The sequence below is a fragment of the Portunus trituberculatus genome, chromosome 50 (genome assembly GCF_017591435.1).
Source record: "Portunus trituberculatus isolate SZX2019 chromosome 50, ASM1759143v1, whole genome shotgun sequence".
NCBI classification, from domain to species: Eukaryota; Metazoa; Arthropoda; class Malacostraca; order Decapoda; family Portunidae; genus Portunus; species Portunus trituberculatus.
This window is the reverse complement of record NC_059304.1, coordinates 3,234,912-3,258,086: the sequence shown is the minus strand read 5'-3', so window position 1 is coordinate 3,258,086 and position 23,175 is coordinate 3,234,912. Positions and strand designations below refer to the sequence as shown.

General features: G+C 38.3%; 1 protein-coding gene across 1 annotated transcript in view; it reads left to right on the top strand.

Annotated features, from left to right (window-relative positions):
• Positions 1-23,175, top strand: part of LOC123499538 (vesicle-fusing ATPase 1-like) — a 127,525-nt gene that overhangs the window by 5,604 nt on the left and 98,746 nt on the right. Inside the window, exons 2-4 of the mRNA XM_045247641.1 lie at positions 13,761-13,849; positions 14,661-14,790; positions 22,151-22,382. Of these exons, the coding sequence (XP_045103576.1) occupies positions 13,764-13,849; positions 14,661-14,790; positions 22,151-22,382 (448 nt within the window). The 5' untranslated portion in view covers positions 13,761-13,763. The remainder of the gene's footprint in view (positions 1-13,760; positions 13,850-14,660; positions 14,791-22,150; positions 22,383-23,175) is intronic.

Here is a 23,175-nt window from a genome sequence, read left to right as displayed (position 1 = left end):
TCCTCTTTAAAGCTGACATGGATCTCTTTTTTTCAGTTTTGTTTCAACAATACACATTACATCTGGCTTTTTCTCTTTCAAATAATCCTGAACTTCCAATATGCTTGATAATAAACCATCTATGTTAGTATAAGTCACTCTTAATTTATTGCCTCCTCCACGACCTCCTCTTTTTTCCTTAGGTACCACTTCTTTAGTCCCATATCCAGAACCCTCCTGTAAAAATTCTTCTTCTCTATCTCTGTCCTTTTCTTGTTTCTTTTTCCTTACCTTCACTTCTTAGCATTTTCTCCTTTTCCCTTTCCTCTAAATTCATATCCCTTTTTATCCATATATCCTTGTGATCGACATCATCAGCCAGCTTCCCTTTTCTAGCCAGAATTTTCTCTACAGCCACTTGAGATCTCATTTTGACCTTCATTGATCTCTTACCTCCTTCACTGTACCTTCCCAGCCTAATCACTTCCTCCACCTCCTGGTCAAATTCTTGTGTGCTGTCTTGTACTCGTTTGATAACAGTTTTGGCCATTTCCCTTTCTTCATGTTCTCTTGTGAATTTATTTGGATTTCTCTTTTCCCTCATCCCATAAATCACGAAGCTTTTTTTCTTGTCCTCTGCTACCCGCACCAAATCTTCTTTTTCCTTGATAACTTCTATTACAGTGACTTTTGTGTTCTCCTGAATTTGTCTCCTTACCACTTCTGAAAATTTGACTTTTTCCTCTCTTGCTTCTGTTTCCATTAATTTCTTAGTTCTTTCAATTTGTTATAACCTAGACCACTTTCTGCCCTGTCTGTAATCCCGTCCTGCACTTTATCCTGCAAGCTCTTTAAAGAGCTTTCATAATTTTGGCATGTGGTTTTTAGAACGTCATTTTGCTTCCTTATTTCCAGAATCTCCTCTTTCAATTCCTGGTTTACTGTACTGACCTTCTCACATTCAGCTACACACTGTGTGTGTGTGTGTGTATTTACCTAGTTGTATATACTTAGTTGTAGTTTTACAGGGCCTGGGCTTTATGCTTGTGTGGCCCCATCTCCATATCTACACTTATCCAATCTTACTTTAAAAGTATACACACTCGTTGCAGAAACTACTTCTTCATTTAAACTGTTCCACATCTCAATACATCTTTGCAGGAAACTATATTTTTTAACATCTTTCAGACATCTTTCTTTTCTCAGCTTTTTACTATGCGATGTTGTGCTTCGAATGTCATATTCTTCTCTCAGGATCAGTTTCTCATTATCCACTTGGTCCATTCCGTTGATCAATTTATAAACTTGTATCAGATCTCCTCTCTCCCTTCTTTGTTCCAGTGTTGGTAGATCCATAGTCTTTAGTCTCTCCTTGTATGTCATCCCTTCAAATTCTGGGACCATTCTTGTAGCAATTTTTTGTAGTCTCTCCGACTTCCTTATGTGTTTCTGTTTATGGGAGTTCACACAACTCCTGCATATTCCAATCTGGGTCTTATTGTAGTACTTATCAATTTCTTCATCATTTCTTTGTCCATGTAGTGAAATGCTAATCCAATATTTCTTAGTAAATTATATGTCTCTCTGAAAATTTTATCAATATGGCTTACCGGTTGATTGTTTTCTTCCATCGTCTTCCCCAAGTCCTTTTCCTTTTTTTACTTTCTCCAGTTCTACTCCATCTCCCATCTTATAGATTCCCACTGGTCGTCTATCACTCTTTCCCGTTTCCATAACATGGCTTTTGTCCACATTGAAGTGTGTGTGTGTGTGTGTGTGTGTGTGTTTCACTGTTTGATCTACTGCAGTCTCTGACGAGACAGCCAGACGTTACCCTATGGAACGAGCTCAGAGCTCATTATTTCCGATCTTCAGATAGGCCTGAGACCAGGCACACAACACACACCAGGACAACAAGGTCACAACTCCTCGATTTACATCCTGTACCTACTCACTGCTAGGTGAACAGGGGCTACATGTGAAAGGAGACACACCCAAATATCTCCACCCGGCCGGGGAATCGAACCCTGGTCCTCTGTGTGTGTGTGTGTGTGTGTGTGTGTGTGTGTGTGTGTATGTGTGTGTGTATTTACCTAGTTGTAGTTTTACAGGGTCTGGGCTTTATGCTCGTGTGGCCCTGTCTTCATATCTACACATCCAATTTTTCTTTAAAATCTCTTTTTATCCATATATCCCATATGTGTGTGTGTGTATTTACCTATTTGTGATTACAGGGCCTGAGCCGTAGCTCTCTATGTCCTGTCTCTTTGTCCACACTTGTCCAATTTTTCCTTCATTTGACTGACACTCGCCGCACACACCACATCCACGCTCAGTTTGTTCCATGCATCAATGCTCCGATACAGGAAGCTATACTTCTTGATGTCGCTCGTGCAGGAGTCCTTCAGTATTTTCTTTGGGTGTCCTCTTAGGTAATTACTGGATGCCATCGTGATCAGGTTCTCCCTATCCAATATGTCCACTCCATGTACTATTTTGAACATTGTTATCATATCCCCTCTGACTCTTCTTTCTTCCAACATGCTTAATTCCAGCCTATTTAACCTCTCCTCATACGGTACCTCCTTAAAGTCTGGTATCATTCTTGTTGCTAACCTCTGCACTCTTTCCAGTTTCTTGACATGTTTCTTCATGTATGGTGACCAAATTACTGATGCATAATCCAACTGTGGCCTAATCAGAGTGGTCAATATTTTCTTTATCATGTTCCTGTCCAGGTAATTAAATGCCCATCCTATACTTTGGAGCATGCTGTACGTTTTTCCAAATATTCTATTAATGTGCTTTTCTGGAGACAGATTACTCTGTACAGTCACTCCCAAGTCTTTTTCTTTACTGACTTCAATTACAGTCTTCCCCCCAGCTGGTAGTCTTTATATAGTCTATATTTACTTCTACCCCATTCTCATTACACAGCTTTTGTTGGTATTGAATTCCATTTGCCATGTCCTGCTCCATTCATATATTTTGTCCAAGTCCTTCTGCAGTATATTACAGTCATGCATATTCTTCACTCTCCTCGTAATCTTTGCATAATCTGCAAACATATTCATATAACTTCTCACTCCCTCTGGCATGTCATTTATATAGATCAGGAACATGATGGGACCAAGCACCGAACCTTGGAGAACTCCACTGGTTACCTTCCTTCACTCTGACTTCACTCCCTTCACTACCGTCCTCATTTCTCTACCTGTCAAATAATTTCTCATCCACTCTGTCAGATTTCCCCTTATTCCTCCGATACTACTTAACTTCCACATCAATCTGTTATGTGGTACTTTATCAAATGCTTTTTTTAAGTCTAGGTATACACAATCAACCCATCCATCCCTCTCTTGTAAAATATCGACCATTCTTGAGTAGAAACATAGCAAATTTGATACACACGATTTCCCTTTTCTAAAGCCAAACTGTTTCTCACTTAGTATTTCTTTGTTTTCCAGGAACTCACACCACTTGCTTTTGATCACTTCTTCACATATCTTACACATAATGCTGGTCAATGAAACTGGTCTATAATCTAATGGTTCCATGCGACATCCACTTTTGTAAATTGGTACTACATTTGCCCTTTTCCATTCTACTGGCACCTGTCCCGTGTTGATAGATGTTCTTGTTAAATCTAAAATTGGATCTAGCAACTGCTCTTGACATTCTTTTAACACTTCCAGACACACCATCTGGTTCCATTGCCTTGTTAACATCTAATTGACTCAAAACTTTTGCAATGTCACTCTTTGTTACTATAATTTCTTGCATCCATCTTGTCACAGGTAACATCCGTCGATTGAATTGTGTTTCTTCTGTGAATACTTTGCAGAAATTCTCATTCAATTTTTCAACAATGACACTTGTATCTTCTTATATATAATCTCCAACCTTTTATTTATCAACTGTTTCTTTTTTCTGTAATTTACCATTAATGAATTTATAAAACATTTTGGGATCACTTTCACAATTCTCCACTATTCTCTGTTCAAATTCTTGTGCCCTTCTTCTCACTTGAACATATTTATTTCTTGCATTCCTATATGCTTCTCTCTCCACTTCCTCATTACTTCTCTTGTATTTTTCCCATGCCTTTTCCTTCTCCCTTTCTGCCTTGTCACAGGTTTTGTTAAACCATTGATCTCCCTTTAAGATTTTCTTAGTAAATTTTGGCACAAAGTTCTCTGCAGCCTCACTATATATTTCCATATATTTGTTTCCTGGTACATTTCGGACCAATCCACATTTCCAAATTAATTTCTCAACTCCTTATATCTTTCCTTAGCATAATTTAGGCATTCCTCCTTGTATCCAACTTTATTATCTTTGCTGAACCCCACCTTTACCTCAAATTTCAATAATTCATGATCACACTTCCCCAAAGGACACTCATGGTCAATCTGATTTTCTAGATTTACTCCCTTTGTAAATATCAAGTCCAGTCTCGATGGGGCATCACCCCTCCTTCCCCTTGTTGGATGCCTCACCCACTGTGTCATCAAATTTCCCACCGCATAATTTAATAGCTGCTCACCCCATTCTCCACCATTTCCCACTTCAAATTCTTCCCAATTGACGTCTTTACAGGTGAAATCTCCAACTATAACCATTTTTGCTTTCTTTGCAGCTTCATTTCTCATTCTTTCCAATGTGCTTTCCACCATACTATTATACTGATCATTTGACCGTGCACTTGTTTTTGGTGGTACATACACAGTTACAGTATTGATATCTTGCCTTCCATCAGTCACCACCACACCCACCACTTCCTTCTCGTCTCCTCCAAGGCACACATTTTGCACTATTAAGTCTTTTCTTATTAACACAATTATTCCACCTCCCCTTTTATTCACTCTATCTTTTCTCCACATTCTATAATTTCCCCCTCCAAACCAATCTATTTGTATATTCGGTCTCAATTTAGTCTCCATTATACACGTAATATCTGGTTTATCCCTTATCAGATGGTCCATACACTCTAATCTTTTTGATAGGAAGCCGTCTATGTTAGTATATGATACTCTTATGTCTTTCTTCCTTATCTGCTCCTTTGTCTGGTCTTTTACTCCCTCTCTTTTGTCCACCACTTCCACACTTTGTCGTTTCTTATTTTCCAAAAAAACTTCTTCTTTTCTTCTTATGTTCTTGCCTCATTCCTCTCTCTCACCTCTGTCACCATTTCTCTCATCTTAGCCCTTTCCTCCTGTGACATATTTCTTCTTACATAAATCATGTTTGTCTCTTGAGAATTTTTCAGCTTCCATGCATTTCTCAATATATGCTCAGCAGCTACTTGGGATTTTAATGTTATCTTCATGGCTCTAGACTTTCCTTCTTCATACTTTCCCAATCTCATATATTCCTCAACTTCTCCAAATGCATTTTCTTCTTTTGAGATCTTATTCAGCATGGTCTTAATCTTCTCTTCCTCCTTAATTTTTCTCTCCTACCAGTTTCTTATATTATCTTCTTTTAATCCACTCACTACCACACACTTTTTGTGTGTGTGTGTGTGTGTGTGTGTGTGTGTGTGTGTGTGTGTGTGTGTGTGTGTGTGTGTGTTTACCTAGTTGTATTTACCTAGTTGTAGTTTTACAGGGCCTGGGCTTTATGCTCGTGTGGCCCCGTCTCCATATCTACACTTATCCAATCTTACTTTAAAAGTGTGCACACTCGTTGCAGACACTACTTCTTCATCTAAACTGTTCCACGTCTCAATACATCTCTGCGAAACTATATTTTTAATATCTCTCAGACATCTTCCCTTTCTCAGCTTTTTACTATGCGATCTTGTGCTTGGATGTCATATTCTTCTCTCAAGATCAGTTTCTCATTATCCACTTGGTCCATTCCGTTGATCAATTTATAGACTTGTATCAGGTCTCCTCTCTCCTTCTTTGTTCCAAGGTTGGTAGATCCATAGCCTTTAGTCTCTCCTCATATGTCATCCCTTCAAGTTCTGGGACCATTCTTGTAGCCATTTTTGTAGCCTCTCAATTTTCTTATGTGTTTCTTTTTATGAGGGGTCCACACTACTCCTGCATATTCCAATCTAGGTCTTATTATAGTATTTATCAATTTCTTCATCATTTCTTTGTCCATGTAGTGAAATGCTACTCCAATATTCCTCAGCAAATTATATGTTTCTCTAAAAATTTTATCAATATGGCTTACTGGTTGATTGTTTTCTTCCATCGTCACTCCTAAGTCCTTTTCCTTTTTTACTTTCTCCAGTTCTACACCATCTCCCATCTTATAGATTCCCATAGGTCGTCTTTCACTCTTTCCCATTTCCATGACATGGCTTTTGTTCACATTGAATTCCATTTCCCACTTCTTACTCCATTCCCAGATCTTATTTAGGTCTTCTTGCAGTATTTCACAATCCTCCTTTTGCTTTATAACTCTGCACAGTTTTGTATCATCCAAAACAAATTTATGTAGCTGTTCACTCCTTCTGGCATGTCGTTAATATAAATGAGGAAAAGTATTGGTGCCAATACTGACCCCTGTGGCACGCCGCTTTCTACTGCTCTCCACTTGGACTTCATATCTTTAACTACCGTCCTTATTTCTCTCCCCCTCAAATAATTTTCTATCCATCTCAATGTGCTTCCTTTTAAGCCACCCTTCTCCTCTAACTTCCACAGTAATCTTGCGTGTGGCACTTTGTCAAACGCCTTTTTTAAATCCAAGTAGATGCAGTCAACCCATCCCTCTCTCTCTTGTACTCTATCAACTATTCTAGAATAGAAACTCAATAAATTAGTTACACAAGACCGTCCTTTTCTAAAACCAAATTGGCTATTTGATATTAATTTGTTGTCTTCAAGGAACTCGATCCATTGTTTCTTTATTGTGTGTGTGTGTGTGTAATTCACTGTTTGATCTGCTGCAGTCTCTGACGAGACAGCCAGACGTTACCCTAACAGCTCAGAGCTCATTGTTTCCGATCTTCATAGGCCTGAGACCATGCACACCACACACCGGGACAACAAGGTCACAACTCCTCGATTTACATCCTTACCTACTCACTGCTAGGTGAACATTACATGAAAGAAGACACACCCAACATCTCCATCCGGCCTTGAACTCATCTGGCTTGATGACCAGATGACTGAGCTGTGTGTGTGTGTGTGTGTGTGTGTGTGTGTGTGTGTGTGTGTGTGTGTTTTTACCTAATTGTATTTACCTAATTGTAACATACGGAAAAGAGCTATGCTCGTGTGTCCCGTCTCCATATCTACTAATGTCCAGCTTTTCTTAAAATCATGAATATTCCTTGCGTTGACCACTTCCACGTCTAAACTATTCCATGCTTCCACCCTTCTATGAGGGAAGCTATATTTTTCACATCTCTCCTATAAGTGGCCATTTTAGTTTTTTCCCATGCCCTCTCGACATTCTTTCATTCCACATACACAGATCTTCCCTATCCATTTTTCCATGCCAATCATCACTCTGTATATTGCTATCAGGTCTCCCTTTCTCTTCTGTTTTCCAGGGTCGGAAGTTGCATTCTGTTCAGTCTGTCTTCATAAGTCAAATCTCTTAAGTCAGGCACCATTTTTGTTGCAGCCCTCTGTACTTTCTCTAGTTTCCTTATGTGTTTCTTTAAGTTCGAGCCCACTGTATTGTTGCATATTCAAGCCTTGGTCTTATCATTGCAGTAATTATTTTCTTCATCATTTCTTCATCTAAATATCTGAACGCCACTCTTATGTTCCTCAATAAGTTCAATACTTCTCCAATTATTTTGTTTATATGTCTCTCTGGCGATAGGTCATTGGTAATTGTCACCCCAAGGTCTTTTTCTTCATGACTGGTTTTATGTCTTCATTTCCTATCTTGTACATACTCCTGATTCTTCTTTCACTCTTGCCAAACTCTAATTTCTTGCATTTTGTCGTGTTGAACTCCATTTGCCATGTACAGCTCCATTTCCATATTCTGTCCAAGTCTTCCTGGAGTAGTTCGCAATCTTTGTCACATCTCACTTTTCTTAACAATTTTGCATCGTCTGCAAATAGGCTCACATAACTGGACACCCCATCCACCATGTCATTTATGTAGACCGCGAACATTACTGGTGCCAACACTGATCCCTGTGGAACTCCACTCTCCACCAAGCCCCATTCTGATGGTCTGTCCTTAATTATTGTTCTCATTTCTCTTCCTACCAAAAGTCTTCCATCCATTTTAGTAAACTGCCATGCACTCCTCCTACCATTTCAAGTTTCCAGATCAGTCTCCGGTGTGGTACCTTATCAAAGGCCTTTTTTAAATCCAGATATATTCCATCAGCCCAACCATCTCTTTCCTGTATTACATCTATCACCCTCGAATAGTAACATATCAGGTTTGTCGTGCATGAACGCCCTTTTCTAAAACCAAATTGACACTCACAAAGTATGTCATTTTTCTCCAAGAAGTCTGTCCATCTATTCTTCACCACCCTCTCACACATCTTAGCTACCACACTTGTAAGTGACACTGGTCTATAGTTCAATGGGTCTCTCTTGTTACCTGATTTATAAATTGGGACAATGTTAGCTCTTTTCCAGTCTTGGGGCACTACACCTTCCCTTAATGAGGCATCAATTACTTCACAAACTTTTTCTGCCAGTTGCTCCTGCATTCTCTTAAAATCCATCCTGATACCCCATCAGGTCCCACAGCTTTTCTCACTTCTAAACTCCCCATCATATTCTTGATCTCCTCCACAGTTACTTGAAACTCCTTCATAATCCCTTTCTGTTCCATTACCAGTGGTTTGTCAAAAGCAGTCTCCTTTGTGAATACCTTCCGAAAGCATCCATTCATAGCCTCTGCCATTTCCTGGGATCTTCACTGCATACTCCATTTACTTCTAAACTTTCAATACTTTCTCTATTTTTGATGTTGTTGTTCACATGTCTGTAAAAAGCCTTGGTTGGTCTTTACATTTATCAATTATATCCTTTTCTTGTTTCTTTCTTTCTTCTCTTCTAATCAACACATATTCATTTCTTGCTCTTTTGTAACTTTCCCACTGCTTAATCCGTCTTTTCCTTCTCCACCTCTTCCATGCATCCTCTTTTCTTGTTCTAGCCTTTTCACATCTATCGTTAAACCAGTCCTGCTTTCCAACTTCTCTATGTTGTCTTATTGGTACAAATTTTTCTCACCTTCTTTGTATATTTTTATAAATTCCTTCCACTTTTCATTTGCTCCTTAGCACTCTTGAATTTCATCCAATTTGTCTCTTGAAAGAATTTCTTTAGGTTTCCAAAATCTGTCTTGGCATAATTCCATCTTCCCACTTTATATTCTTCATTTCTTCTAGATTTCTCTTCATCTATCACCTTGAACTCCAAAACTGCATGATCACTCTTTGCTAAAGGGCACTCCACCCTCATCTCCTCAATGACCATTGGCTCTGTACTAAAGACCAAGTCCAGTCTTGACGATGCTCCTCTCCTCCAAACCTAGTATCTTCTTTGACCCACTGAGTTAACACATTTTCCATTGCCAGTGTCAATAGTGTATTTCCCATGTTGTCTCTGATCCTTCCATTGACCAGTCCTCCCAACACACCTCTTTACAATTAAAATCTCCCATCATTATAGTTCGTTCACAGCCACCCAACATTTCTTCCAGACATGTTCCTGTATCTCTTATCATTTCTTCATATTCCTGTACTGACCATGCATTTGTCTTAGGTGGTACGTACACCACTATGTAGTGCCTCTTTTTCCTTCATTAGTTTCTGCTCTGATCTTTAGCACTTCTGCCTTTCCCATACCTTCTTTCACTTGATCCACCTTTATATCTTTTTAACCAGCAACATCACTCCTCCTCCCATCTTACCTACTCTATTTCTTTTCCAAACATTATATTTCCTTCTCCAACCATCATCAGGTCTTCTCCTCTCTCAGTTTTGTTTCAGTAAGACCCACAATATCTGGGTTCTTGTCCCTCAAGTAATCGTTGAGTTCTAAAATCCCCGATATCACTCCATTTATGTTGGAATACATTATATTCCGCTCATACGTAAGTTTCTTTAGTCCTTTCTTACTGTACTTTTCTGTGTGTGTGTGTGTGTGTGTGTGTGTGTGTGTGTGTGTGTGTGTGTGTGTGTGTATTTACTTAGTAGTATTTATGTAGTTGTAGTTTTACAGGGCCTGGGCTTTATGCTCGTGTGGCCCCGTCTCCATATCTACACTTATCCAATTTTTCTTTAAAGCTATGCACACTCTTTGCTGACACCACTTCCTCACTCAAACTGTTCCAAGTCTCAACACATCTTTGCGGGAAATTAAATTTTTTAACATCTCTCAGACATCTTCCCTTTTTACTATGTGATCTTGTGCTTCTAATTTCATATTCTTCTCTCAGGATCAGTTTCTCATTATCCACTTGATCCATTCTGTTAATCAATTTATAAACTTGTATCAGATCTCCTCTCTCCCTTCTCTGTTCCAGGGTTGGTAGATTCATAGCCTTTAGTCTCCTCATTTGTCATCCCTTCAAATTCTGGAACCATTCTTGTAGCCATTTTTTGTAGTCTCTCCAACTTCCTTATGTGTTTCTTTTTATGGGGGGTCCACACAAATGCATATTCCAATCTGGGTCTTATTATAGTACTTATCAATTTCTTCATCATTTCTTTGTCCATGTAGTGAAATGTGTGTGTGTGTGTGTGTGTGTGTGTGTGTGTGTGTGTGTGTGTGTGTGTGTGTGTGTGTGTGTGTGTGTGTGTGTGTGTGTATTTACTTAGTTGTATTTACCTAGTTGTAGTTTTACAGGGCCTGGGCTTTATGCTCGTGTGGCCCCGTCTCCATATCTACACTTATCCAATTTTTCTTTAAAACTATGTACACTTTTTGCTGACACCATTTCGTCACTCAAACTGTTCCAAGTCTCAACACATCTTTGCGGAAAACTAAATTTTTAACATCTCTCAGACATCTTCCCTTCCTCAGTTTCTTACTATGCGATCTTGTGCTTCTAATGTCATATTCGTCTCTCAGGATTAGTTTCTCATTATCCACTTGATCCATTCCGTTAATCAATTTATAAACTTGTATCAGATCCCCTCTCTCTCTCCTCTGTTCCAGGGTTGGTAGATCCATAGCTTTTAGTCTCTCCTCATATGTCATCCCTTTAAATTCTGGAACCATTCTTGTAGCCATTTTTTTCAGTCTCTCCAATTTCCTTATGTGTTTCTTTTTATGGGGGGGTCCACACAACTCCTGCATATTCCAATCTAGGTCTTATTTTAATACTTATCAATTTCTTCATCATTTCTTTGTCCATATAGTGAAATGCTAATCCAATATTCCTTAGCAAATTATATGTCTCTCTGAAAATTCTATCAATATATGGCTTACCGGTTGATTGTTTTCTTTCACTGTCACTCCCAAGTCCTTTTCCTTTTTTACTTTTTCTAGTTCTACTCCATCTCCCATCTTATAGATTCCCACTGGTCGTCTTTCACTTTTTCCCATTTCCATGACATGGCTTTTGTCCACATTGAATTCCATCTCACATTTTTTACTCCATTTCCAGATCTTGTTTAAGTCATCCTGTAGTATTTCACAATCCTCTTTTTGTATAATGACTCTGCACAGTTTTGCATCATCTGCAAACAGATTTATGTAGCTGTTCACTCCCTCTGGCATGTCGTTTATGTATACGAGAAAAAGTATTGGCGCCAATACTGACCCCTGTGGCACTCCACCGTCTACTGTTCTCCACTTGGACTTCGTATCTTTAACTATCGTCCTTATTTCCCTCCCCTTCAAGTAATTTTCATTCATCTCAATGTGCTTTCTTTTAAGCCACCCTTCTCCTCTAACTTCCATAGTAATCTCTCATGTGGCACTTTATCAAAAACCTTTTTTAAATCTAGATAAATACAGTCAATCCATCCCTCTCTCTCTTGTACTTTATCAACTATTCTAGAGTAGAAACTCAATAAATTTGTTACACATGACCAACCTTTTCTAAAACCAAATTGGCTATTTGATAATAATTTGTTGTCTTCGAGGAACTCGATCCATTGTTTCTTTATCATTCTTTCTCACATCTTGCATATTACACTAGTTAGTGATACCGGTCTGTAATTTAAAGGTTCTTCCTTCCTTTCGCTCTTATATATGGGAACCACCTCAGCTCTTTTCCACTCCACTCACTGGTACTATTCCATTTTCTATTGAGCATTTTATGATGTTGTATATAGGACTTGCTAGTTCTTCCCTACGTTCTTTTAGTATTCTGCCTGAGACTTCATCCTGTCCCATTGCCTTTTCCTCATCCAGTTCTGTCATCAACTTTTTTATTTCAAGTTAGGTTAATCTCTTTCATATGGACAGTCTCTCTATTACCCTGTGGTCTTTCAAATTTGGATTCCTTAGTAAAGACCTCCTGAAATTTACTATTTAACAGTTTTGCCATACTTTGTGGGTCTTCCACCATTCCATTCTCTCCTTTTAACCTTTCTATTGTTTTTCTTTGTCTTATTTTTCTATTTATGAATCTGTAGAACAATTTTGGTTGTTCCTTACATTTTTCGACAATGTCCTTTTCATAGTTCCTTTCTTCTTCCTTTCTCACCTTAGCATATTCATTTCTTGCTGTTTTGAAGTTTTCCTTATTTTCTGGATTTCTGTTTCTTCTCCACCTTTTCCATGCTCCATCTCATTTCTCCTTTGTCCTAGCACACCTTGCATTAAACCAATCTTTCTTTCCTTCTTCTTTAGGTCTATATTTCGGGACATATTCCTTGACTCCTGTTTTGTATATTTCCAAAAATAAGTTATATTTCACTTGAACCATTTCTGAGTTTTCCATCTCCTCCCAGTTTACGTTTTTAAAATAGCTCGAGGTTCTCAATATCAGCCTTTCTGTAATTTAATCAGTCTCCTTTGTATGATTCATCTCTATCTTCCTTTCCTTCTTCTATATCCATTTCTAATATTATATGGTCACTCTTTCCCAATGGGCACATATCTTATGTCATCGTTAATTTGTAGTATATCCCTTGTAAAAACTAGGTCCAATCTCGACGGCTCATCGTTTCCTCTGAATCTTGTGTTTTCCTTTACTCTTTGGACCATCAAATTATCTGTCATTAGGTTCAGGAATCTATCACCCCAGGCTTCTTCTTGTGTGTGTGTGTGTGTGTGTGTGTGTGTGTGTGTGTGTGTGTGTGTGTGTGTGTGTAAGGAAATACAATCCTGGTAATTGCTAAAATATAATTAGAGTGATGGAGAATGAAAACTGAATTATGTGAGTGAGAAAATGATGAAGCAAAAAAATATCATAGGATTAATGAAGTGGAGAGGGCAGATATCAATTCGTTGTCCCTTATTTCTGACAGATAAAGGAGATGAGAGAATGATAGGGAGAGAGTTTTGAGACCAGAGGAAAGAGGTATGAGAAGGAAAGGAACAGTGAGAGGAAGGGACATTCTTGGGATGAGATTACATGGGGCAAGGAAGGAGAGAGAGATGGAAGGAGGTAGGTTGGATAGGATAGATAGAGGTTCAGAAGGAAATGGGAGGAATGAGGAGAGGGGCACGGGATCGAGAGAGGGAGAAGGAATACTAGAGGAACTGACTAAGTGTCGTCACTTGGACAGATGTTTGTGCTTGAATTGGAGCATAGAATTTGTTTGCCAACCCTGTTTTAATTAGTAGTTGTTTGAATCGAAGGATATTCAAATCATGATGTATACTGTATATGCATGGATATTGCTGAATTCTTAAAACATGTTTTTGTTACAGGAGATGAAGGTTGCAAAGTGTCCTGCAGAAGAGCTCTCTTTTACGAACTGTGTTATTGTTAATGAAAAAGATTTCTCCCCTTCAGATCAGTAAGTAAAGATATGTAAATCACTTACAGGATTATGAGTACTGGAAACTCAATTTTTTGTAATATCAGTGTGAAAGCTTTAATTTGTCTCCATCTTTTGTTAACATACTTCTTCCTTGCACACTTCTGTCTTTTCTCTCTTTATTAAGAGAGCTAGCTATCTGATATATTGTATTGTTTACATACTATTAAACTCTTCATCTTATGTGAAAGGAAGTCCTGTTTACTTTTCTTAACTTAATAGTGTAGATAAAAGTGTGATTTTAATATTATTGTAAGGTACAGTAGAATTGCCTTTTATATTTTCCTTTTGTTAACCTTCAGAATGTTGGAGATATTTCTGCCACACCCTATTATTTTATGTGAATTTCCATTTTGTGATGAATTTTATGCATTCTATATATTAGTAGCCTATTTATATTTGTATATCAGGCTAATGTCCTTGTAAAACGAGGCCAAGACATGACTCTTAAATGCACACAAACTTCAGTTGCACTGATTAATATATTTTTGTAATGTTTATTAACATTATTCCCCTGACATCCAATATCAGATTTAAAAACCATAACTTTAATTAATCCACACTTTCTGGAATAATAAATGAATTGATGACTTATTTTGGTTGTATGATGTAAAAAAAAGAATAGCAAATAATTGTCTATGGAAGCTGCATAGAGCAAAATTTCACCAAAAGCACAGAAAATATCAGTGCTTTATTAATAAATTATGGATGATATTAAGACTTTCATATGTTTATTGTTTTAGTTTAAGATACTAGTTAAGAGTGATTTTGGCTTTTGGTCACCCACCAGGTATGTGAAAGTGAAGGGTGGTGACGGAACACACATCTATACCATCATTCGGCACCAAGGAGTTCTACCTGGCTATGTGGGATTCAATGCCATCCAGCGGAAACATGCCTTGCTTTCACTAGACCAAGAGGTAAAACAGGAAACCCATCAATGATATCTTTGGTATCCATTATTTGTGTTAAGGGTCATTCCACTCTAATGTCAAGCTGAGGGTCAAAATTGAAAAATGGTCTTAACTAGGTTTGTAGTATATCAAATTAAAGCTGAAAGCCTGAAGTTTCCGAATCCAAAGAGAAAACTGAAAAATATCAAGCCAAATCTTTGTATGAGATTTTTGAAGTTTTAGAAAACAAATTTTTTTTTTTTACAAAAAGAAGCCTAATTTTACTTTCCTATTTTTTCATTATATGGAAGATTGTTCATTCTGACTTTGATGTATATTAGAAGTATGGTCATCACTGTATTAGACTAGGATATTGTTGGCAATTCTAAGCAGTTTACTACTCTGTAATAATTGATCATGTAGAAAATTTTTTAAATGTAACAACTGCAACAAAAAAGTTTTGTTTGTTTGTATAGGGCAGTGATTTTTTAGAGCAGATTAATATAACTTCATATCCAATGTAGATTTAGTTGGGGGTACCTATGCACCATTCACCTTTTTTTTCTGGCTATCTATTTTACTGTAATACGTCTTGCTTGTTATGTTTTTTTTGTTACGGTCGTTTCATCATGCGAATGAAACTACCATAACGTAAGTTCATTCTGTGTGCATATGCTGGTACCATCTATAATCTGTGTTTTGTTTGTGATTCCAAAGAATAGAAATCATGACACTATTCAAGAAGACATGATTGTAAGGAATCTCCCAGTGCCAAACATTCGCAGGGATACCTACATCTTTTAAAATGTGTGGCTGTTGTATACCATGTTACCAATAGTGAGGCTTATAGTAACAGTTGGGTGAGGTTGTAGAGTTGTGATGAAGGTAGTGAGAAAAAGCAGTGTTTGAATAGATCATAGCAGTGTTATGATAGGCACAGGGGGTGGAGGAGAGCCTGGCTGTGTGAGGTGGAGGGGATAGGAGGGAAGATAAGAGGCATGAAGGAGGGGGGAGAGTTCAAGGTTGCAGCTGTCAATCACAACTGCTTGCTGTTTGTTTGTTTCTTGTTGTTGTGGTAGCTTAATTTCTTCTTAAAGTTTCTGATTCTAATTCCTGTAAAATTGAAGAGTTAGGCTTCCATTTAGTATATATATATATATATATATATATATATATATATATATATATATATATATATATATATATATATATATATATATATATGCATACAGTAATACTCTGCTTAACGAACGTTCGTTTAACGAATTTCCAGTTTAACGTACTATATAAAGTTAAACCAAAAATCCGCATAACGTACAACCACATCTGTTTTAGCGAATTTTCTGGGTTTGAATTTGCCGGGTGAGGGGCCGAACGCAGTAGTTTCGCTATGATTGGCTGGCTCCCCGCCTCTGTCTCTAGCGCTCCTGGAGCTGGATCCAAGATTCTTTAACAACGTCAGAGCAACCTCTTGCAGCGAAATGGCATCCATGAAAGCTTGGAGGGACAGTGACAAGGTTGTTATCAGGTTGCTCTGAGGTTGCTGGGAACACCACCTCTGGAGGTGGTGTTACTGTCATATATACGCATTTATGTTCACAAAACAACATTTCTATTAGCTTTTAACAAACCTTGCCCCCAAGAAAGGATTGTTTTGCAATGCATAAAGTGAAATCTTACATGGAATACCAAAAAATAAAGCAGAGATAAGATGAGCCACAGATGAAGCAGGAGACTCGCAGACACTCGGCCGCTTCTTCTTCTTCTTGTGACCCTTTTAGCCTGCGTGTTACTTTCATCATGATATTTATGTTTTCACTCCTCTCTTGCCTGCTATAATGGATATTATATCTTAGTATTCATATACGCTCATGCCACGAGGATAACCTTGACTCCGTGGCACTGAGTGATAGTGAATTACTAATGAAATACCGCGGTATTTCATTAGTAATTCACTGTCATTTGATACCACGGAGTCGAGGTTATCCTCATGGCATGAGCGTATATGAATACTAAGATATGATATCCATTATAGCTGGCAATAGAGGAGTGTAAACAAATATCATGGGGAAAGACAACACGCAGGCTAAAAGGGTCACAAGAAGAAGAAGAAGTGGCCGAGTCGCTGCAAGTTTCCCACTTCGTCATCTCATTGCTTTATTTTTTGGTATTCTATGTAAGATTTCACTTTATGCATTACAAAACAATCCTTTCTTGGGGTCAAGGTTTGTAAAAAGCTAATAGAAATGTTGTTTTGTGAACATAAATGCGAGAATGTGAGAGAATTTGTACGTAGCTCCTCTAACTTCCAATGACTCATATGACATCATAAAAGTAGTGATAAACCGGTGGCCCAATATGCTGCCAAACGTATATATAATATTTTTTTTTTTAACCCATGTGGTATGTTGGCGACCAGCCCAGAACGCATCCCCCCCTATTTCCATTATTTCCTATGGGAAAATTACGTCTGCTTAACGAATTTTTGCTCTACAAACAGCTTTGACATCCCTATCCTGTTCGTTAAGCGGAGTATTACTGTTTACATATATGTACAGGCAACCCCCGATTAACGAAGGTTCACACAACGAAATTTCGCTACAACGAAGGTTTAATTTTACTACCATCTGCTCGTTTAACGAACACCAAACTCGCTTTAACGAAGTTTTATCCAGGTAATTTTTTCCAAGTTTGAAAGCACCGCTGTATCACACAAGCCGACAGGCTTTTGAATACACCAGCGCCTCTGGTGGACAACATGCACCACTCACTTTGCCTGTTCAAAACAATAGCAGCATCACCAGCAGCTCGTCTTCCCTCACTCAACTTATCACCAAAACGCCCTGCAGTGTCGCCTAGCGTTGCTAAGAAGACCAGGAAGTCTCTTACTCTTGAAGTGAAGCTGATATTATTCATAGACACGAGAGGCAAGAAAACTAATAGCATTGCTCGCCACCATCTTGACTCCATCTACTGTTTCTACTATTTTCAAGTCAGCAGACTCTATTAAGAAGGCTGGTGAGACCGTATCTTCCTTGCAAGCCAAAAGAACCACCTGAACTCGTGACTCTACAATGGATAAAATAGAAAGCCTTGTAGAAATGTGGTACATAAGTTTTGTATGTGATACAATGATGCGCCCTTTGTTTACATTCTACAGGTTGCCGGTTAGTGTCTTTCCCGCTCCACTCTCCCTCCCTTCATAAATTTAAGATCATCAACATTATAAAGTTATGTACATACATACATTAGTGTACATTATGATGACTTAAATCAAACTGCCTAAATGTTTAACTTCATTATTTTTACTTTCATTAAACCTTTCACTGTACTATGATGCACTCTCGCTTTGTTTACTCTCAATGGAATTTCAAGTCACGGGTTAAACTTGTTATAATTGGTTTGCTTAACGAAGTTTCGCTTAACGAAGGTTTTTTTAGGAACGTAACCCCTTTGTTAACCCCTTCGCGCCGGTTTTTAAAAAAGCTCGCCTGTATGATATACGGGTGGTAGTGTACCAGCCTGGGAAACTTGTGCAAGCTTGTCATACTTGTCATCTTTGTGTATTATGCTGCTATTTTTTAGTCACCATATCGCCTTCGAAGAGGAAAGTGGACTCTTCTCTCTTTGGAGAAAAAGAGAGAGAGAGAGAGAGAGAGAGAGAGAGAGAGAGAGAGAGAGTGTGACATTTGCTAATATTTTAGACACAAGCGGGACGCATGTAGCATATCTTTCGAGAGGAAGAGGGGGAGGGAGGGAAGGGAGAGGGAAACGAAGGGAAGAGAGAGAGAGAGAGAGAGAGAGAGAGAGAGATTAGAAAATTTGTTGTTTTTGTATTTTTGTGTGTGTGTGTGTATGAGTGTGTGTGTGTGTGTGTGTGTGTTTTCACGAATGTTACAAGGCGGGATGGAGCACTAGGATTTCAAGGACAGCGTACGGCGTGTGTAGTTAGTATCCAACACACTATACGAGACAACTAAACTGAAGAAAGCTCAGAAAAGAAATATGACGCCTACGTAGGCATCACCGTATTTGCTACTGGGGATTCATGACGCCCACATAGGCGTCACCGTATTGAAGGGGTTAAGCGGGGGTTGCCTGTAGATATATATATATATATATATATATATACACTGTATATACACATACGTACAGTAGAGACTCAATACTCAAACTTAATTCATTCGAAATGGCTGTTCGAACATTAAAAAATTCAACTATTGATACGTATAAATCAGGTAATTCATTCTAATCATAGCAAAATCTCAAGTATATATAAATTTCAATGTATTTATTTATTATTATTTTTTTTATTTATATATTTCTTTTTTACAATTTTGATTTGTATATACCGTAGGTGAAGGCTGGTGATGGATAACATAGAAGAGGAGGGGAGAAGGGAGGTTGCCGGAGCATGAGTCAACATCCATGAAAACGTCTTTGTAACATTTCTCCTGGTGTGATTCCTGAATCTATTAGTGGAATGCAGTGGTTCACTAACACTTGCAGTCTCACCAGATTCCTTATTTCATCACTAATAAGCCTCTTTGGTACAATCGTAAAAGTTTCTAAATGAAAAAATACTGACAGAGCACAGAAGAATGTTTTTCTCAAGACTGCGGCAGGACAAGGGATGTGCATCGCCAACTGGTATGCTGGTATTACCAGTAATATGGCATCAGAACGAGACAGTGGCGGCTGCAAGAAGGGAGATGACACAGAGTATTTGTATACGACCAAATGTGCGGCTGTTTGATTACCAGATATTTTCACCACTAACAAGCCTTTGGTGTTAATGTAAGTTTATAAATAAAAAACTACAGATAGAATGCAGGAGAATGTTATTCTGATGACTGCGGCAGCACAAGTTACAACTGGTGGAGGAGGAAGAGGGACACCGGGGAGCCTTTGTTTACAACCATGTGTGTGGACGATTCGACCATCAGGTATTTTTTTTGTGTATTAAATCAAACTTTTGCATTCGAGTATTGAAAAGTTCGAGTATTTAGACGTTTGAGTACTGAGTTGCCACCGTATATATATATATATATATATATATATATATATATATATATATATATATATATATATATACACACAGGCAACCCCCGCTTAACGAAGGGGTTGCATTCCTAAAAAACCCTTTGTTAAGTGAAACTTCGTTAAGCGAACCGATTATAACAAATTTAACCCCAGACTTGAACTTTTGGTTAGTAAAACTATACAATACAAAAAAGGCCTGTTTTATTTAGAATTTTATCTTATAATTAGTATTTGGACATATTCCTCTTGGACTTCAGAACACTGGATCCTCCTGGGCAAGGAAGCAGCAAGGCTGGAGAAGTAGGAGGCATCGAAGTAGATCCATATATTTTTTGGTTCTTCAGTCAGGTGTTTGATGTTGCTGGGAAGCGAATTCTCCAGCTTGGTTTTCATCACTTGTCAGATGTTTTTGATGGGGTTGAGGTCTAGTGAGTTGCCTGACCAGTTGAGAACACATATATTGTTTTTCACTATGAACTCCTTGACAGCCTTGGACTTGTGTGTTGGTGTTAAGTCGTGCATAGAATATTCTGTTTCATAAATGCTCTAAAATGTCAGCATGTGGTCCTCCAAGACCTCAATATACAGGCAACCCCTGATTAACAAACATTCACACAACAAAATTTCGCTACAACGAATGTTTCCTTTTACTACCATCTGCTTATATAACGAACACCAAACTCTCTTTAACGAAATTTTATCCAGGATATTATTCACAGACACAAGAGAGGCGAGAAAACTAATAGCATTGCTCACCACCATGGCTTGACTCCATCTACTGTCTCTAATATTTTCAACTCAGCAGACTTTATTAAGAAGGCTGGTGAGACCATATCTTCCTTGCAAGCTAAAAGAACCATCTGAACTCGTGACTCTGCAATGGATGAAATGGAAAGCCTTGTGAAAATGTGGTATATATGATATGTGGTACAATGATGCGCCTTTTGTTTACATTCCACAGGTTGCCTGCTAGCGTCTTTCCCGCTCCACTCTCCCTCCCTTCATAAATTTAAGATCATCAACATTATAAAGTTACTTACATACATACATTAGTGTACATTATGATGACTAAGTCTTAAATTAAACTGCTTAAATGTTTAACTTCATAAATTTTACTTTCACTAAAACTTTTATTGTACTATGATGCACTCTTGCTTTTACTCTCAATGGAAGTCAAGTCAGGGGTCAAACTTGTTATAATTGGTTTGCTTAACAAAAATTCATGCAACAAATGGTTATTTAGGAACGTAACCTGTTCGGTAAGCGGGGATTGCCTGTAATTAGTTGGCTTCATCGTCACATTCTTAGAAAGGATCCAACAGAGCCCGTATGACCATTGAATACCCCTCACCTCATAACACTGTCTGGCTGTTTGACTATTTTGACAGTGTAGCAAGGGTCATAACAGGACACCTTAATGGGCCTCCTCATGACATTGGAGTCATTCCTGACCAGCCAGAACATGCTTTCATTGCTGAACATTACTTTCTGCATGTCTACCGTTGTTCACTCTTTGTATATCCAGCAGAAATCCAGATGTTGCTTCTTCATAGCCTCCATTAGAAGCAATTTCTTGCCAGCATGGCGTGCTGCCAATTTTAAGTCCTTCTGAAGACGGTGTTGAATAGTTTGCACCGAGACGTTCTGCAGGAGCTTGTGGTGTTTCTCTTTCAGGCTGATGGCTGTAATTGAAGGGTCTTCCTTCACCTCTCTTGCCAGGACCTTGCCTGTTCGTGGAGACATCATCCTTGGTGCCCCAGAGCATGGTTTTTCAAGATGGAGGTTCTCTGCTGCAGTTTTTAGCTTGTAAATGGTCTTCCTTGTCACCTTTAATTCTGCCGCTTTGTGTATGACAGACCAGCCTGCAACTAGGAGGGCAAAGGCCCGGGTTTTATCTTGAAGAGACAGCTGTGCATAACTCAAAATAATAAATGGGTGTGTGGTAGCACGTCGAAGTTGGAGCGCACGTAACAAATAGGTGCACTCAGGAGCAGAGTAACAAAAACCCTCCCTGTAGAAGCTCCACCCACTCTGCTGGTAGCAGGAATGCAAATAAATACTACATGGATATTCATGTGTGTACTTTTATATTGCACTGAAAATGTATACTTTTTTTTCTGTGGCCACTGTAGTTTGAAAGGTTTTAGTTATATTGGTTTTGATACCTGTTCTTGGATGGCCTGTTTCCCCCTCTAACTGACTATCATAGTTTGTGCTTGGAGTATCAATTACTGAAGATTACTGAAGTAGATTTTGGGTAATTTTAAGTTTTTGCATTTGTTTTATTAATTGATCATTTCTTGTTGAGTGTTCCACAATATAGTTAGTCAGTTTATTTCAACAGATCATAGTTGAGCCTTATTATCCAAGTCCTCACCGAGATTTGATTGGAACATTGGTACTGGAGATGGACTTCTTACAGAAGAGGAATATGCAAGCTGAGACTTTCAACACTGATAACTTGGCAAAGTGCATAATTGAACAGTTCAGCAGACAGTGCTTCACTCTTGGGATGCCAATGGTTCTAAAGTTCCAGGATAGGAAAGCTCTTTCTATAATTCCTAAGGAATTGGAAGGTTAGTGGCTGTTTGAATTTTCATTGTGTGTGTGTGTGTGTGTGTGTGTGTGTGTGTGTGTGTGTGTGTGTACTTACCTAGTTGTATTTACCTAATTGTATTGTACAGGGTTTGAGCGGGCCTCATAGTGCCCTGTCTCCATGTCTCCATTTATCCAATCTTTCTTTAAAGCTATGCACATTATGTGCTGTAACAACTTCATCACACAATGCATTCCACCTTTCCACCATTCTATGTGGAAAATTGTATTTTCCAATATCCTTCACACATTGTCTTTTTCCTAATCTTCTTTGCATGTTCTCTTGTCCTTCTGTCACTAGCACCAGGTCTTCATTGTCTACCCTTTCAATGCCATTTACTATTTTATGCATTGTTATTAGGTCTCTTCATTCTCATCTATCTTGTAAGGTTGTAAGTCCCATTTCCTTCAGCCTTTCTTCATATGTTAGGTCCTTTAGTTCCGGCACCATCTTTGTAGCTATCTTCTGGATCCGTTCAAATCTTGTTATATCCTTTTTCAAGCTTGGTGACCACACTACTGCTGTATATTCCAACTTTTGACATATCATGCTTGTAATAATTTTTTTCATCATATCTTTGTCCAAGTACTGAGATTCCACTCTAATATTAGTCAGCATTTTATATGATGATTCAAATACCTAACATGTTTTTTGGGGTTCAGATTTTGTTGCATAACCACACCCAGATCTTTTCCTCTTTAGTCTTCATTATTTGTTCCTCTCCCATCAGATATATCCATACCAGTCTTCTCTTACTTATCCTTTTTTGAAAG